The 18,708-nt window shown below is 57.5% G+C and overlaps 1 protein-coding gene across 2 annotated transcripts in view; it reads left to right on the top strand.

The window, feature by feature from the left end:
• The first annotated feature begins 6,763 nt into the window (after positions 1-6,763).
• Positions 6,764-18,708, top strand: part of CASKIN2 (CASK interacting protein 2) — a 31,380-nt gene continuing 19,435 nt past the window's right edge. For both annotated transcript variants that reach the window (XM_066565797.1, XM_066565798.1), the window contains exon 1: positions 6,764-7,378. In XM_066565797.1, coding sequence (XP_066421894.1) covers positions 7,285-7,378 — 94 coding nt within the window. In that variant the 5' untranslated portion in view covers positions 6,764-7,284. The remainder of the gene's footprint in view (positions 7,379-18,708) is intronic.

The raw sequence follows: 18,708 nt of genomic DNA on the forward strand, positions 1-18,708 counted from the left end.
AATCCGGCTGCAAAAAAAGGGAGGATTATCTTTAATTTCCTGAGTAAGGGACTAAGCAAGGGAGACAGAGAGAAAAGAAAGGCACAAGAGCAGAAAGAAGTGACTGTCAGCACAGGGAGGCTGGAGGGGGACAAGAAGAGGAAGGTAGGGCGAGGAGGACAGTGAGAGCAGCAGCTCACGTGTACCTGGAGGGGTGAGTCCAGCAGGAGCCAGGAACTGGCACGTGGGAAGGAGCCCCACGCCAGCACCTGCCCAAGTTCCCACAGGGATTCAGGGGAAGGATTTGGGTTTGCTGTGCCAGGGCAGGGGCTGGTGCAGGCTGTAACTCCTGGCTTGCACGTCTTCCAGCCAGGGCTGAGGAGCTGCTTTTCAAGGGAGCTCAGAGCTGGACTGCCAGCCTGGAATGACGTAGCAAGGTGTTGGTTACCTCATTACTTTTGTGAGGGGAAACTATTTGTTGCAAAAAATACTACCAGAGCTTCCTAAACCACCAAGCCCTGCTACCTGTCTGAGAGCTGATTCTGGATGGGTTTCTGTAGCTCTTTGCCACCAGCAAGTCCCACCAGCTCTGCTAAGGGCAGTCACTGCTGCATTTCACACTAAGGCTGATGTTCAGCTTCACAGGGCATGAGTTCATGGAGCTGTGTCCAAGTTCTGGCTTGGGCCTGGGATGTATCCTGGCATTGAAGCCCTCCTGGTGGCAGTGGCCAGCTGCAGGTAGCAGCTGTGCTGTGGCATGGCAGGAGATGTCTGGGGCCAAACCAGCCCAAAGCTCTGTCTGCCAGAGCCTGGTCTCTGGGAGGGAGCTGTGATCCTCTTCCTCCTCCTTGTGGGCAGTGCATCTCTCTCTTGATCAAGCTCCCTAATTCATCTCCTTGGACTGCTTCCAGCAGCAGCTCTTGCCAGGAGGGTGTGTAAGAGGCAATGGAGTAAATACCTACGTAAGCACCTTTGTGTGCAGATCCTCTGTCCTGCTCTCACTTTGCCCTTCACACTGGTGCCTGTGAGGTGGAGTGCTGAGCAGGGTGGGAAATGCCTGGCCTGGATGAAATGTGGGAGATGGATCCCGGTACAGGAAAGGCTCCATGGGGACATGATGTGACTTCTGAGGATCAGGAATGAAACAGAGACTTGCTGGGCTGCTTAAGGACACAAGCAAAGCCCAGCAGTGGGGCACCCATCACCTCTCAGTGCTCAGGGAGCCAGGTGATGTGTGAATAAATGTCAGGAGCTGCAGGAAGGGCTCCTGTGGGTGGCTTTAAATCTGGGCAATAACCTGCTTTCTGGCATGGCCTGATTTGGTGCAGGAGAGGCCCTTCCCCATCCTGCTTCATCCTCAGCCTGCACCCTCCTCCCTGCAGGACAGATCCTGTGATCCAACGCAGCCTCTGCCATGGTGGTGCTGCCCTTGTGCAGGTGCCAGACACCAGCCCTGTGCTGACCCTGAACTGGGAGTGTTTGGACAGCAGTGTCTGCACACCCACCCAGGGAATCGACCCTTGCCATGGGCATCAAACTGCCATTGCTCCCTTGTCTGAGATGCAGCCCTGGGATTGCAGCAAGGCCTGGGGTCAAGATGGGCACACTTTTAAAAACCAGCACTGTTTTTTTAAAAAGGAAAAGAGAAGCCTGAGCCACTGCTGAAAGGGGAGAAGTGTATTTCCATCCAGTTGGTTCATAACATACTTTAAATGTTTTGGATGTCTGGTATGGGCCTTTGCAGATCTCCTGCCCATTCAGTGAGGATGAAATGGCCATGAACTTCCAAGTTTGGTTTTCATGAGTGAGATTTGGGACTGGGAGTCTTGCACTCCAAAATTTGGAGCCATGTTTGTCAGCCTCACCTGGAGCCAGCGCTGGCCATGAAGCTGCTGTGGATACCACTGTGTGTATTGCTTCTGCCAGTGCGGCTGCTTCCATGCCGGGCAGCAAATGCACAGCTTTGAGAGTTTTACCCCATCTCAAAATAAAGTCAAAGTAGAGAGGAGGGGTTTGCACAGCTGCAGGGGCTGTGAGACAAGCCAGGATGAGCTGCAGCTACCCAAGACATGGGCGAACCTAAAAAACTGCTTTGAATTGTTGTATTGAATTTGAAAAAACCCCAACAACCTCCTTCCCAGTACTTTACAAGGAGACGATCGCCGTAGCAGGGACCTCTAGATGGCAACATCGACCTGAGGAGCTGCAAGCAGGAACCGGGGCCCCGCAGAACTGAGCAGCCCGACCCGGCTGGAGCCCCCAGGCCCCTCACAAAGTGAGGAACACAAGTCAGTGCTGCCTTGGGCACCTTTCTGCAGAGGCTGAGGGCAGAGCTGGCCACACAACTGTGCCTGCACCTTGAAACCCCCTAGACTCTAAAACATCTTGTACTGCTGCATAGAGTTGTTAAAGGACTTTCTCTGCAGTGAAAACTCAATTGATGCTGTCAGCACCTGCAGGCACAGGGGAATAAATGTCATGGGGGGTCTGTCAGCTCTGCAAGGTGGGCACGGCTGAAGCCAATGGCAGCTCTTTTGCTGGTGTCACCAACCAGCTGTTCAACCTTCAGGGGTGGCTGGAAAACTGGGATTCATAGGGGGAAATGGGGTCTGCTGCCTGCTCCTCCCAGCTGCACTCCCTGCAGGCAGGGCTGTAGAGGGAAGGCACTGGTGCAGTGTCAGGACTGCCAATATGTGGTTAAATGTTTGAGGCTGCACTAGAAATTGTTGATTTCTAGTAAACCCCTCCAATAACACCCTCCATTTAAAAGGCTTGTGTGACACCAGAGATTAAAGTATGAATTACCCAGCTTTAGCCACACGAGTGTGGCTGCAGCAGCACAGACTTTGGCTGGGGATGTCAGGGCGCTGTGCCCTTACTGTGGTGTAACAGCGTGTGCTGAAGGTCGTTGGGGTGAAAAAGTCCTTCCCCTGCCTGAAATGGGACACACGTTTTGTACCAAACAGGACCTGGGCTCCTCTTTTGCAAAGTGGGTTTACTCTGTGCTCAGGAAGCTGCAAAGCTTAATTAAGATCCTTAGAAGGACCAAAGGTGCCATATAAATTCAGGGGATTATTATAAATGTCACTGCGCTTTACAAGCTCTGGAAAAACTCAGAGGAGGAATAACAAGACCTTTCACTTCACAGCCCTTTCTAGCAGGGCTACTTAGAGCTTCGTGCTTCAGCATAGCAGCCATAAAATGTTGACATTTATAATTAGATGTGCATAATAATCTCTTTATTCCCGAGCTGAAAAGACAGGGTATGTCTGGAGACGTCAGTCCCTCCTCCTTGCCAAGGATCCCCCTCATTGGGGTTGCTCATGAAACCATCAGTTGGTGAAATGTCTCGGGGGCCTGGTTTGAAGAGGTGTGGGATCATTGCAACTCCCCCAGGGAGCCGTGGGCTGGCCATTTAGTGAATAAAACCAAAGCCTCCGTGTGTTTTTAATCTGATTAGTTGATGATAATCCAGCGGTATCATGCAACAAAAACTGTCCAGCTTTATTAGGCAATCTCTTGTTTTAAAATAACTGTGCTCGAGGGAGCACTTGCCTCTGCTGCTTCTCCTGAAGATTGGCAGAAATAGGTGATTTTTGGTGGTTTTAGTGCTTTGTGAGAGTAGGATTAATCTGGGGCTTGGACAGCTGGGGATCGGATTTTGGTCCCATGGGTGCCATCAGTGGCATTATGCAGCCCCTCTGCCAAAGGGGCTGGGGGCTGGGCAAAGGGCTGAGGGGGAGGGCTGGGGCTGAAAGGGGGGGAAGGCTGGTTCCCAGAGCACCGTGTTGCTCCTGGATCGATGGTGGGGGATCTCTCTCCGAGGCCCGTCCTGTACCAATCCCGGATCAAGCACTGGGTCGGTCCTGTACGATGCCAGTCCCTAAACACCGGCTCGGAGCTGGATTGAGGAGGATGGAGGATTCCCAAGGGAGCCGGTCCCGAACCACTGGCTCGGTCCTGGATCGAGAATGGGGAATCTCCCACCAGCTCGGTTCCGAACCCCGCCGGTCCCGAAGCACCGGGTCGGTCGCGTACCACGCCGGTCCCGCTCCCCATCGCCGGTCCCGGCCCGCGCTGCGCGTCCAGCCGGACCCCCTTCAAAGCGAGCCGATGCTCGGGAGCCCGGGGCAGCCCGACCGAGGGCGGAGCGGTGCCGGTGCCCCGGCCCGGCCCCTGCCCCGCTCGACGCCGCATCACGGTGAGTGACAGCCGCCCCGGCCCGGCCCCGCCGCACAACCCGCCGGGCTTTTCCAATCAGGCCGGGCCGGGGAGGGATTTCCTGCCGGGACGGGGCCGGCCCGAGCGGGACTTTGCAGAGTGCCGCGCCGCCTGCGAGCCGGGACCCGCGGCTGCGCTCCGGTACCGGCCCCGCTCCCGCCCTGCGCGGCTCGGGAAGTTGCGGCCGGGCCGGGCCGGGCCGGGCTCGGCACTGCTCGGTGCGCCGCGCTCCGGAGCGGCTCCGCACGGCGCGGGCGGGTCCGCTCCGGTGCCGTCCGTTCGCTCCGGCGCGGTTCGGTTCGCCCGGGCGCCGTTCGGTTCGCCCCGGTGCGGCGGGCTGGGAGCGCCGCCAGGTGAGTGGGGCCGGCGGAGCAACTCGCCCCAGGATGCGCGGAACAACTGCCCTCGGTGGGGGCAGAAATCCCCCCGAGCTCCCCGGAGGAAGGAGCCGCCCCGCGCGGGGGTCTCGGGGCGGGGGAGGCGGAGGCGCGGCCGGGCGGGCAGCGAGGGGGGCCCGGGCGCGCCCGCAGCGGGGCTGGAGCCTCCCGGGGGAACCGCGCTGCCCCCACCGCCCCTCGGGACCCGGCCGGGTGCCTGCAGCTTCTTTGCATCTTTCCTCCGCCACTTACGTAACTGGTTTGGGTTTGTTTGGGGTTTTTTCCCCCCCTCTTCTCCCTCCTTTTTTCCCCCAGCGCTGCCGTTGGCTGCGGGAATGTTTGGGATACTTTGATTCTCCAGGTGGATTCCTGGGCTGGAGGCTCAGCTCTGCTCGTGTGGGAGGGATGTTTTGCTGTTGCTTTTCCAGCTTTGAATTTTTCTCGAATTATACCTTCGCTGCTCCTCTCTGGGGAGGCTGAGGAGGTGCAGGTCGGCATTCGGAGCTCTCGGTCCCTCCGAGTTGCCCGCTGAGCCCCGCGTGTTCCGGGAGCCGAAGCAGCAGCACCGGGGCTGTTTTCCAAGAGAGCGGACAGACTTTTCAAATACAAAGTCGTCTCACCGCCTCACGTTCGCTTCTTGTGAGCGCTCTTGAGGAGCAGCAGAGAGTTGGATGCAGTGCACAGGTTTAAACGAAATAGTTCTGAAGACGGTGCGACACAGGAGGTTTCGGGAGGGGATTTGTTTGCAGCGAGAGGTTAGTGTGAGTCAAGTGGCTGAAACTTTGTTGTAAGGTAGATAAGCTTGTGCATGTGCCCCAGGACGAGGGGAGGTGACGGCTGACCCCGAGGGGGACCAGCTTCAGTGCCGAGGGATTCATCAGCTGAATGAGTGTCGGTGGAGGGAGAACCCCCCAGCCTGGTGTGGGAATCACACACCCCCTTGTTCCAGAAGCCAAGGCAGTACCTGAGGATCATCTTTTCATCTGCCCTGTGCTGCTGCACCCTGGGGAGTGCAGGAACACGGGGAAGCCGTGAGGGGTCCATGTTTATGTGAAGCTGCAGCTCCCGGCTGAGCAATGCTATGCCATGGGATTCTCCTTCTGGTTTTGCCCCCATCCCAACAGGACCTGTCATTGTTGCCTTGTCTCGCCTGTGATTTCCATGCTCTGAACAGTGACCTCGATTGCTTGGAGGAAGCAACACGCGCTGTTACATAAACTGTGGAGAGCGAGTGCTCTAGGAAGGGAGACTCCACCGAGCCACCAGCTGGTTCTGATCCCTTCTGGATGGGCAGAGGGGAAGTTGTGGGGTGATCTGGCGATAGCCTCGCAGCTGGCACGGTGTGTGCTCCCTGCTCTCCTGCACGCACGCTCCTCCCCAGCGTTGGAGCAGCCTGCCAGGTGCATGGCCCTGAACTAGGAGAGATTTTCTTGCCACACAGTTTGGGCAGCCCGGGTGCACTGTGGGAGCACAGGCTGGGACATGTGAACTGCTTCTGCAGGACCCTATGCCCTCTCCAGGGTACCCTGGCTGGCCAGGATATGGCTTTGATCCTGTTCTGAGCACAGTTGTCTTGCTGAATTACACCCAGCTCCTCACTGGGGCCGGAGAGAGCTCCTGAACTTGTGAGGTGTCTTGGGTCCCAGGGCATGGAGCGTCCCGGGAAGTTTGGAGGGTGAAGGTTTATCCTTGCACAGGAGGAGAAGAGTGTGAGGCAGGCTGACCCACTCCCATGGGCTGCAGAGAGCTTTGGTTAAACCTTCCCAGCTCCATTCCTTGTGTACTGCCACCGGGAAAGGAGAGGGGGAGACGTCGTGTGCCCCAAGCCCCGTGTGCTGCCCTCAGGGAGGACGTGGTGTGTGTCTGGCCCCAGGAGGGCAGGGAAGGAGCTTTGTCCTGTCCCGCTCTGGGGGCAGCACCCTCGGGAGGTTTCCTCCACAGGTTCTTCCCTCTCCGTTTAACATAAGGACGAGCCAAGTCCCTCCAGGACTAAATATAGTCAAAGTATTCGTTCTTCAGCACGGATACAAAAGCTGTCGCGACAGAGCCGGGAGGTAAATGGCCTTTGGGGGCTGACTCTGCTCTTCCCTCCGCAGGTCCCGGGCTGCTGTGCCGGGGCTCGGCTTGTACGGGGCTCCCCAGCGTGCCTGCAGTGCCGTCACCGAGAGGAATGCCGAAACGAAGGGGCTAATGAGCACCAGAGAGGGAGGATCTATAACTTCCAGATGGCAACGAGCCCGTAATCCCTTTGGGATGAATTAGGGACTCGTCAACGCAGCAGAGCCTGCTGAAGGGAGCAAAGCACACCACCTCTGGCTCCAGGAGTGCTGTGAGAGGCTGAGGGCATCCCAATGCTGCCAGCGCTGGACACCCTGCCTCGAGCTGCCTGGCTTTGTCTCACAGAGCTCTTGTGTTGCTGGGAGCCTGTCCCCGAGCACTGAAGTAATTTTTGTTTTAACTGATTGCATGTTCTCCAACCAAACCCCATCTGGGTCCTGTCCTCCTGATGCAGAAAGGGACTTCTGCCCTTAACAGAAAGACTTCTTCCTTCTGGTTTTTATGCCCTGTGGGATTGTAAAGTGTCTTTCTTCCTGGATTTCACCTCTCATCAAAGTGTGTTTTGAGGAATTAGGGGCTTATTCCCATGGCTTTATAAACCTCTGGGATCTGAGGGTTTCTCCGTTGCTGCTGCTCCCACCTGCCTGCGATGGGGCGCGAGCAGGAGCTGATCCAGGCCGTGAAGAACGGGGACGTACCTGGAGTGCAGAAGCTGGTGGCCAAGATCAAGGCGTCCAAGAGCAGTGAGTACCTGGGCAGAGAGCCCTGGGCTCCCTCCCCCTGGCTGGGCACTCCTGCCAGTCCTGGGGTGTGAGTCTCAGTGCTGGCCAAGCCGGGGTGCAAGTGCTGGCTCTGACCCCCGGCTCATGAGTTATGCTGCGGCCGGAGGCAGGAGCGCAAGCACAGCCCGTGCGGATGAATGACTGGGCTGTAAGCAATCCTACAGCTGAGCTGGGGTTCCCCTTGGGCTCGGGGCCAGGGGCCCTGCAGTGTGGGCCACTGAGCAGGGATGGGTGAAGGGAAGCAGCCGTGGCGGGGGGAAGTGAACCGCTTTGGGGGGGACGCTGCTACAAAGGGTCTTTAGCGGTTGCTGCTCACTCCCAGCCGTATTTATCTTGTGAAAAATTATCATCCCAGCCAGTCGACTGGAACCAATCGTCAAGCCTTGAATTTCAGTCTGGTAATGTTTAACCCTTCAGCAGGGCTGTTTTCTTGCTTGTGCTCTTGGAAAGGTCAGCAGCAAGCAGAGCTTGGAATGAGCAGAGGGCTTGGGGGGGTCCCCAAGGGCACCGGGGTCCTGCAGACGCTGCACAGCATCTGGAGGAGATGGGGAGGGTGGAAAGGTGGATGAGATTGTGGCCACTGTCACGGAGCCTGTGTATAGAACTGAGCTCTTGGCCGTTTCTCCTGACAGACCAAGAGAAGGAAACTGGGAAAAGTAAATAAAAGGGCTCTCGATGCCATGTCTGGCTGGGGGAAGGTGCACCCTGGCTGCCCAGGCTGTGGGAGTGTGGATACCTCTGCCAAGGCTGCTCATCGTGGGGGGTCTCATGGGGGTGGGTGGAAAAGCTGAAGGGGAATAAGCTGTCCGGAGGAGGGAGAGAGGAAACTCAGGCAAGAGAAGGCTTCTTAGGAGCAGCTCAGAGCAGAGAGACTGGCACGAAGAAACCCGACTTAGGCTGAGGATTATAAATGTGAGGAGGGGATCAGCTCCCCTGGGTCATCTACTGGAAAGCTTTGATTGGGCCAGAACTTTGCAAATCTCAACTGCTGAGCTTTCAGAAGGGCTGGGAGCCACCTCCTCCCCAGAACAGGGGCATCTGGTGCCCCTTCCCTGGGTGAAGGTACTGGGTGCCATTGCCTCTACTGCTCAGGGACTGTGCCTGTACAGGGTCCCTGAGCTGAACAAGAGCAGTCTGTCCATGTGGATGGGTTGAAGGACACCCCCAAGGCAATAAATAATGTCAGGACATGAGTGTCCTGCTGGCTGACGCAGCCCCGTGCCCTAATCTGGTGTCCCATGGCCGGGCAGTGTGTGCAGGCTGGGGTGCTCATGGCTCTCCTCCTCCTGCACACCCAGAGGGGTGAAGTCACACTTGTTTTCTCCTGTACCCTCCAGTAACTCTCTCACAGTTCAATCCTGTCTGTTTTCTCTCTGGAGTCTTCCCCTCCCTGCAGCCGTGGGGCACCCACGTGAACATGTGTGTTTAACTCCCCCGCTGCAGCGGCATCAGCGGCTCCCTCAGCTTATTTTCATTTTATTCCTTTATAAGGAGGGGCCAAAAACCCCTGACCCCTCCAAGGCCACTGCTGCAAGCCCTCAGTGGGGCTCCTGTGCTTGAGCTGCTGTGGGGCTTGCCTTGTGCTGGAGGCTCATCCCTGGCGTGGAGGGCACCACTCCTCCCCGTCCCTTATGGTTCCCTTTCCCTCTTCTCACCGATGCCATGTGAGCCAAGCATTTGCTGCCTTTGCTGCTCATTAAAGTGCCTTTTCCATATGACAGGCTGAGATGCTGGTTTTTTTTTTTTTTTTATTATATATTTTTTTAAATCCCTCTAAGAGTCCTTCTGCTGTCTCAGTGGATTGGGAGCTCGATCGCTGTGATCAGCCCTCTGGGGCTTCCTGTGCCTAAAAAAGTCACCGCACGTAAGCAAAATCCAAGCGCCAGTCCCGGCAGCGGGAACTTCAGGGACACGTTTAATATTCTCCGTGCGCAGCCTCCTCCCCGCGCAAGCGCCGCCGCACAAGTGGGTCACAGCACCTCTCATTCCGAGGTGCTGGGGCGGGCAGGGACAAGATTTTTGGGGGCAGGAGCCAGGAGGGAAAGGGCAGGCAAGGGCAGTTGTCCTGCCTGCGGGAAGGGGACGGCGCGACGCCGTGGTCACTCCTGCAGCCAGGGAGGGGGTTCTGGTCTGGGAGAGCCAGGCTGCTCCTGCCGGGCCAGCCGTGCTTTGCTGAGGCTCCCTGGCAATGGAAACATCCCGCTTTTTATTTTCCTTCTACCTCTCCCCTCCCCTCTGCCTCGGGAGCGTTGCAGAGTTTAATTGAAATTGTTAAACGACCCATCACGGCTTTGGCCTCTCTCCCCCGCGATCAATCACGTCCCTGGGCGGCTGCTGCCCTCGCCAACAATGCACCAGTTAGCCCGGCTAGGGCCAGCACCGAGGGGCTGGGGCTCCCGGGGGAGGTGAGAGGCAGAGCCCCTCTGGCCAGGGATCTCTGGGGCAACAGCTTCTGGAGCTGGACGGTGCCCAGCAAAGTTTGGATGTCCTCATCCCTGAATGCAGGATCCAGGGACAGGGGATGGGGGGATGCCAGGGTGATGCTGGGAGAGGGGGAGCCCCTGTGATAGCGGGGGCTGGAGGAGCTGTGAAAGACGATGGGAGCTGGACTCACTGTTTGCCTTCCTCAAGGGAGTGGTGAAGGTTTTTGTTTAAACGTATGCAAAGTACAAAGAAAGGGCAGCAGCTGAGCAAACTGGTGTGAAACTCTCAAGGACAGGGAGCAAAGCCCTGCTGGGGTTCAGCTTCTGCCTTGAGGAGGTTCGGTCAGCCACTTGCCCCATTTCACCAGCTATGTTGGTGCTTTCCAGACCATAGATATTAAGGACTGGGGTGGGCTCATGGGACATGGCTGTGTCTGGGCCATGACCTAGCAAGTCGTTAAATGCTAGCAAAGCTTGCAGAGGGGTCTTGGCTTTATCTCCACGGCTGTGTTGGAGCCTCTCACCACTGCACCCCAGCAGCACAAAGCATGTTAAGGTTTTCTCAAGAGCTGTGCCAGCCCTCAGATGCTGCTGCCACCATCCAGTTTGGCAGGAGAAGGGCAATGTTGCTCCACGTGCTGTGAGACTGTAGCAGGCAGATGTGGGATAAATCGCTCCTTCTCTCCCCCTTGAATTTCCTCCTAATCCCTAGTAGCTGTATCAGCTTAAGCCTCAAAGCGTGAGGTTTAATATCTCTCCTGTGATTTGTTAGCCGTTGCCACTGGCACCCTGTGTCCCTGTCCTCTGCAGAAACATCTGCCCTCCTTTTATGACCTGCTGGGATTTATACTTCTCCCAACACCAGCAGGTCTGTAGTTGTTTGGGGGAGAAGTTGCTCCTTTTTTGCAATCTGTTAGTAATTTTGTAATAGTGTTGGATGTGCCTTTGTGCTAGGCAGCATCCCCCCTTACAGAGGAGGACTATCCTCCTCTTTGCTGCTGCTATTGAGCGAGGCTTGTCCGGGGGTACTCCAGGTACAATTCCTGGTCTGGCTGGAGAGCAAAGCTCAGACTGGCCTTGGGCAGGATCCTTATCGTGTCAGGCTCTGTTACACCCGATGGCTTTCCCTGGTGGCAGTGGTGCAGTGGTGTCTGGGCACCTTTCCTGCTCCACTCCTGCCCTGGGCAGTGCAGGCGGCTGCACCCGGCTCTGCCACCGAGCACAAGTGTGGCTCTGGCCACATTCCCTGGAGCCCAAGTTTCGAGGACGAGTTCCCAAAGCGTCCTTGGCTGTGTCCTCCCCTCCTCTCCCCGCACGCTCTAGGTCTGACGGGCTGGACCGGCTCCGCAGCCACGCTCCGACTTGGAAAGGCTGTGGGCACGCCTGCGGAGAGACGCTGAGAAACTCTGCCGAAACGGGCAAAACTCCCTCTTCCTCCAGGACTGAGCCAGGAGCGGGGTGAGGCACCGTGCCCAGGGAGCTGGGCTGGTGGTGGCCTCGTGCCGGGGACCCCACCACCCCACAGCGTGCCCAGACCTGCTCCTGAACCAGCCTGCGGTGGGTGGGTGGGGGGAGCGGGAGAAAAGAGCCTTCAAAGGCTCTGGAGAGTGCGGCAGCCACGAGGCTGGATGGTGGTGGGGCTGCAGCTCCATGGCAGGGTGGGGGTCAATCCTTTCTTCCTCTTCCCATGGCTCCTGACCTCCCTGTAAAGGGGGGTCTCCTCTGGTAGCCTGATGTTTGCTGGGTGGGTTTTCCCATCCTGGCATTCGCACCTCTCCAGCTAGGAAGGAAAAGCCCCGCACAGGCAGCAGAAGGAGTGAAGGGATAGTTGGTTTTCAAAGCTGGGCTCCAACAGGTGTTGTGTTTGGAAAGGGGCCCGGCTGCCACTGGAGTGCCTGAAGCCAGGGAAAGAGTCGCTGTGCCAGTGCAGGAGATAAGGGACAAGGAAACAGCATCACACAGGGAGATGGAGGAGCCTGTGCTGGGCATCAGCTGGCCCAGCCCCTGCCCCCTGCCCCCCATTTCCCTGTGTTCACAGCTCCACATCTCCCCCTGTCCCAGGTCTGTATTTCTGTCCCCAGCCTTTGGACGCCCATTGGCAGGGCAGCCTGTGGTCCCTGCTGTCAGCCTGGGCCACTGCAGCTGACTTTTTCTTGTCTTTGTAAAAGAGTGGGGGGAAAACCAGGCTAACCCTTCTGGGGAAGGGGATGAATGTGGAGACTTTTGAGTCTGCTCCAGGTCATGCTGCCATCCTTTGGAGATGGTCAGACAGCACTGGGGTATGCCAGGGAATCTGGGATCTCCTGGAAATGTGGAGGTCCCTCAGGGCCATGGATGGAGCCAGGCTGGCAGCCATCCCCAGTGTCACAGGCAGGAGGCTGAGGTTTGGGACAGGAGGGGAATTTCCATCCCTTGGGCATTTCCTGGTGACTCAGCCCAGACCAGGGGGCTCAGCTGCCCCTCCCCAAGGGCTGCAGAGGCCGTTTTGGCTGTCTGACCCAGAAATACATGATAATTCAGATGACGACGGCTCGAAGGCAGACAGGGAGGGCAGCCCCAGCCCTGGGACACCGTGTGCCCGGCTGCTAGCAGCACACAGGCACGGTAACCAGGACAGTGCTCCCCAGGGCTGCAGAGAAGGGGATGTGGCAAGGACACTGCCAGCACTGGCATTCCATCCTCTGGCTTGGCTGGTTCTAGGACCACGAAAATGACCAGCATCACTTCTGCCACCTCTCTGTCAGGATCCCAGTGCCACAAAGAGGTTTTTCTGGGAAGGTGGGAGGTGAATTGTTGGATCCCAGTGGCGATGGACCGTGTGTAAAATGGTTTCCTGCTGGAAATGGATGCTTCCACCAGCATTGCTCCGGCAAGAGTTAAAAGCGGGGTTGGATGCCGTGCGTGTATGTGTGCATGCACGCGCCCTGCTTTGTTTTTAAAAGCGCCTCGGCTGTCCTGGATCCCCGCCAGACCCGGGGCCTGCCGCTGGCAAAAACTCCGGCAAAGGAGTATGAAAGGGGCAAGAAACTAAATAACAATAAACCACCTTTTTTTTCTGGCTGCTCTAGCAAGTGAGAGGGTGGGGAGGAGCTGCGAGCATTCTGGCTCCCCCTAAATCCCATCCTGGCTTCCCTAAAAATTGTGCCTGGGATGGAGAGGGAGGGATCTGTTTGAACCTTGGGGCTGTAATATCACCCAAGCCTTGCCGAGGTGTCATAGTGAGTCACAGACCTGTCTGGAGATGCCCAAACTGCTTGGAAATGGCTCTGTTGGTATGATCTCTACCCTCCCAGGGAAGGAAGGGCTGGATACTCTGGCCCATCCCTCGCTCCTGCGGGATGCTGCCCAGGGTAGATGCACAGCCACCCTAAGCCGTTTGCAACCCCAGGGAGAAAGGCCGGAGCTGCAAGGGAGCGGGGCTGCGATGGTGAGATAAGGGAGCAGGGAGAACCTGCGTGAGGCAGGCATGCGGCTCCCGCGGCATCCCAGGCCTGGTGCAACACGTCCGGCGCTGCTTCCGCCAAGCCCTGCCAGCGCCGCTCCCCGCGGGCCCAGCCAAGGCTGTGCAGGGAGCACGTGGCCCCCAGCGTTGATGCCATGCCCAGACCCCTGCCCTGTCCTCCTTGGTGCCATCCCAGGAGCTGGGTCTGGCTCAGCCACCTGAGGTGGGCGGCTGTGCTGGGAGGGGTGAAAATCCTGGGATTTCATAATGCTGGGCACGGCTGGTTGTGTAAGGCCCTGTCTGCTTGGAAAGGAGTTGGTGAGCATGGCAAGGACATCTGGTGTCTGTCACTGAGGTGTCCCCAGCAGCGAGATTGGCTCAGGCTCTGCCACCCACTCTGCAGGTGCCTCTTGCACCCACAGAACATCTATCCTGGTGCTGCCTGCCTCACTCTCCCCCTCCAGCAGCCCCTTGTGGAGCATTGCCTTGTTTCTTTGCCAGGACAGGCGTGGATAAGCCTGAAGGGGGTTTCAGCTGGAGGTGAACTGGATGCAAATAGCAGTATGGAAACTGGGGACTGGGAGCCCCACCAATCTTCCCCTTCCATGGGTGTCCTGTCTCCCTGGGCAGGACACCCAAGTCACAGCCTGTGCAGCCTCTCAGGGACCTGGGATGTGTCCCTACCATGGCAAGGCCACGTGAGAACCACTGGCCTCAGTGGCCTCCAAAGGGGGCCAGAGTCCTCCCTGGTGGCTAATCATTGCCTACACAGGGAACATGGGGACACGGTCAGTCTGGCCAGCAGTGTGGGGTCCTGCACAGCCATGGTCCAGGGACTGCTTTGGGCTGCAACTCAGGCTTCTCTGATTGGTCTGAAGCAGCTCTGGTTTGGTTTTGTGGGGCTGACACAGATGGGAAGGGCTGACACAGATGGGAAGGGCTTCATGAGCCTTCCTGGCTTCCCTGAACCAGTACCTGCTAATCCTGCTGGCTTAAAAAAAAGGGAGACACTCCTTAGAGGGAAGGAGGCTCCTGCACAGAATGAGGTGCTGCCTCTGACCCTGCTCTGTGTCTCCAAACCTCAAGAGCTACTTAAGCAATGGGAGAGCCCTCAGTTTCCTGCTCAACAGTGCTAAGGTGCAGGTAACTCCCTGTCTTGCAGGGAGCATCTGTCCCAGTGGTTATATTTAGCAGCACATGAATATCCTGGAGCTGCTTCTCTGTTCCTTTCAACCCAAACCTGGTGTGGATGAGCAGGTGTCCAGCTCCAAGTCCCTAAAGTCATGAGTCTGTCCCACTGCAGCCTGCTCCAAATGTCTGTGGCTTTGTGAGACTGAATTCACACCAGGTGAGCAGTCCTGGATGAACATCTCCTCCCAGGAGCAGTGCAGCTGGGTGCCTCTTCTCAGCCCCAGTTGGGTACAACCCAGACCCTGGAACAGGGACCAGCATGTGGCCATCAGTCCCCTGCACCCACACGTTGCTGGCTATGTTTGCAAAAACAGTACCTTGTTTTCCAGGAAGGGACGAGCCTTCCAGGGCCTTCCAGGGCTAGTTGGCTCTCCCAGTGCTTTCCCAGAAGGATTGCCACTGCTCAGAAAGCCGTTCCCTGCCAAGCCTGGGGATGGAGCAACCCACCATGGTCTCATGGTCAGGGGGCCATGGATGCCACAGGAGGGGTAGCACAGAGCAAGAAGTGGTGCCTTTTCCTACAAAAAGAAGCAGATGGAGGCAGGAGGGTCCCATATTTCCCTGTGCTCCTCCACTTTCTCCCCACACCCGCCCTGGGATGCTGCGGGGCAGCAGGTGGGGTTTCAGGGCTTGCTCCCACGTCCTGCCTGTGCCGCCAAGTCGGGCTTGCCGGGGCCGTTCCCGACACGCACCCGCCGTTCTGGGAAGGCGTAAACAGATCGGGTTCCCGGCAGGGGTCCAGGGAGCAGGCAGGCCTTGGCTTGTGTCCCACCACTGCTCCGTCGGGATGGGGTGTGGGGAGCGCCCAGGCAGGGCTGGGGTGGAGGGGGCTGACCCGGCAGAGGGGTGACAAGGAGCCAAGGATGTTGCCTCTGCTTCTGTTTACCTCTGGTGCTGAGGTGGGCCTGTTCTTTGGGGGGTGGGAAGTTTTGATATACTGCCCCCCAACCCCTTCCTGATCCCTTTATGGGGAGCTGCTGACCAGAGCTCAGCCCATGGACTGGGGGTCCTCAGATCCAGCTCCTTTTCTATTGGAGCTGTATTGTGATGCCTCAGATCCAACTCCTTCTTTTCTGTTGGAGTTGTATTGTGATGCCTTTGACCTTGCTGTAACTAACTCAGCCCTTGTCCCTTCCAAGGTATATGGGGGGATGGGGCTGCTCCATGTTGCCTTTGTCCCCAGCTGGTCCCCAAGCAGCTGCTGCCTGGCTCTGGCGTCCGGGCTGGGCAATGGGAGGAACCTGCTGCCCTCCCTGCTGGCCCTGGAGCAGCTGGGATGAGGGGAGGGGGTCAGGAACGCAGTGCCCAGAATAACTCAGCAGTCACCAAGGGCCCCGAAGGGATGGGAAGGTGGGTGTGGATCCTGGGGCGGGTTCCTGCTTCCAGAACAGGGTGATGCCTCTCCCCAGGACACAGACTGTCCTTAACTGCTAAGTGATTGCTGCTTCCATGTGGGGATATGCAGGGTGGTGCAGGACATCCTGGTCATGTAGCTGTCATGTCCCTCTCCTGTCCACTGCATATGGAACCCCACTGTAGATCAGGATCCCAGACAAATCCTTCACTGCCACAGCTGCACGAAAATATCCAAATCCAGCTAAGGCAGTGGGCAAGATTTTGGCAATGGCTTCTCCCACTTTGGAATGGTCCAGCCAGAAATGCAGGCGGGCAGTTGGAGGGTCTGGTCCATCTGGGAAAGAAGCTCTCACTCTGGGCATGGACAACACCATGCCATGGGATGCTATTGAAAGGACAACAGTTTTCCCCGCCTTGGGAGTGAAAGGAGAGTGGCAGTGGGACCATCTCTCTCAGGCTGCTTGTCTCAGGCTGGAGAGAGCTTGGCCTGTGCCTGCTAGTGATGGATCCATCCCTCTCCCATTCCCATTTGCCAGCAGCATGGAGCAGCCAGTCAGTTCTCACGAGTTTTGGTAGGTGACCTTTGCACAGGGAATGGGAACAGCAAGGTGCCCTGTGTGCCCTCACCATAAGGGGCACACACAATAAGGGATTTGGAGAAGGATCCCTCCCATCCATCATGGCTTGGGAGCTGAGTGGCCACTGCTGAGTGAGATCCTTACACTCTTTCCCAATGCAGATGCCACAAACGGCTGCAGCACCATGAAACCTGCAGGAACAGTCACCCATCCAGCATCCCTTGAGACTGACAGGAACCAGAGGCCACGTTTTGGCTCTTTGTCTCGGAGGGAAGGAGACATTTTGCTGAAGCTGCTGAAATCCAGGCTGCAGTTCAGAGGGAGCTGGACAGTGAAGGCATCACTTGCTGGAAGGAAGCTTTAGGAAGCTGACCCCCTTATTTCAGCTTGGCAATAGAGAATATAGTCAGCAGCCCCCCAGAAGTGGAAATCCTTGGTTCTTAGGAAAACCCAGTCCCCAGGCAGCAGCTGCCACAGCCTGCTGTCCCTGCACAGCCCAGGCTGTGACTGTCCCAGGGGACCCCACCGGCACGTCCCTGAGCAGGGCTGGCAGCAGCACCGGCTCACGGGGTCAGAGTTGAGGAAAAGCATCCACAAGGTATTTTTAACCGTGTGACTCCAAACTGGCCGCCAGCAGCCGTCTGAGGTTAGTCCGGGGCTGCCGACAGCTGATTGCCCACGGGCTACTGGCAAGAGGGGGGAGTTTTGAGTAAAATTCAGTTCCCAGCCGTGTGACAGCCTTGGGAAGGAGTGGCAGCACTTGAACCATCGACCTTCTGGGTGACCTCGAGCGAACAGCTTCACCTCCCGCTGCCTCCCCTCCCATCCTGTGTGTGCCTTGCCCAGATTAGCGCAGCCAGGGTGGGGACAGCCGCTCTGTCCGCCCTGGCAGCGCCTGCTCCAGGTGCACAGCAGCTTCCCTGGGGCCAAAGGAGGAGGATGTCACAGGATTTCCAGCCTCCGCATTGCTGTGTGCTTTGAGTACTGGCTCCACCGGCTGGAGCAGCTCCTGGGTGCCAAGCTGCCATGTGCGGGCACGGGGCTGGCGCTGATGGCGACATGGTGCCATAGGGCTGCGGCAGCCCCGTCCTCCAGCCTCAGCCTTGCCCTGCTTCCCCTGGAAGCTGCAGGGTTGCTGCAACCTCCAAGCAATGTAGGGGCTGTATCTTTGTTTCACTCCCTTGAGCCCACAGGGTTTTGTTGGCCACTGTTGGCTGCTCTAATTTTTATCTGGGGCTCATTGTTAGAACCATAAAATAAATAGGTACGTGCTGCTCTGGAGCGTCAAACCCCTCCAGGTGTAGGTGGGTTGCTGGGTTGCTGCGTCCCTGCTCGCCCTCCCTAATTAACTGTTGCTCAGCTAATCCAGACTTACTGACCTGCCCTAATCTTCCCATGCAAAGCCAGCCCTTCACTGCTGCCTCCTGTCACTCATCTCTCATGTTCCCTGTGAGCCTCTCTCATGTTCACAGCCCCGGGTATGTGATGGACGATTGTACCCCAGAAAGCAACAGAATACACAGTGGGAGATGGTGCCCTGGGAAGCAGCATCCCCCCGTGCAGGGCTGCCGAGGTTGCTTTCCTGACCAGCAGGTCCCTCTGTGCCCACGCTCACACTGCTCCTCACACCGTCCCCCCACATCCTGCTTCCCCTCTTTCTTCCTCCCATTGACCTGCTGCCGGTTGGATTATTTCTCCCCAGATGCTGCAATCTGCATTTTTCCCAGGTTGAATCTGCCTGGGTTTGTTCTCCTAATCTCTCTAAGTCCTTTTTGTGTTATTTCTGCCCTTGTCAATCTGTAGTACATCCACCACAGATTATGTTAATGCACCATTTACTGGGTATGGCATTAATGACAATACTGAGTGTCTGTAGGTGCAGCCCCTTTGCCAGAGTATCTGGGATAGCCCTTCCTTGGCTTCCAGGGAACCAGCTGGACATGAGCTGAGGTGCATTGTTAATGAGCTGATGCTCTGCTGGTCCCATGTCCCATAGCCCAGGCATGGGCCCAGCCCGCTCCAGGTTCAGGCAGTGCTGGCACTTGGCCGCTGGCCCCCACCGCTATCGGCCCATCTCTTCCCGCTCAGGAGGCGTCCTGTCCTTTCGGAAGGATGGGGGAAATGGAAAAGGCTCCACCTCTTCCCTGGGCAAATACAGCTCCTCTGAGTTCATATCCTGGAGAGCGGAATAGCCAGGTCCCAGCAGGGACGGTGACTTCACCTCCCGGTAACGCGTTTCCCCAGCCAGCTGGGAAAGGAGCCCCTGTATCTCCGAAGGAGCTGCCTGGCTTCCCCCACCCA

The sequence above is a fragment of the Molothrus aeneus genome, chromosome 25 (genome assembly GCF_037042795.1).
Source record: "Molothrus aeneus isolate 106 chromosome 25, BPBGC_Maene_1.0, whole genome shotgun sequence".
In the NCBI taxonomy this organism is placed as follows: domain Eukaryota; kingdom Metazoa; phylum Chordata; class Aves; order Passeriformes; family Icteridae; genus Molothrus; species Molothrus aeneus.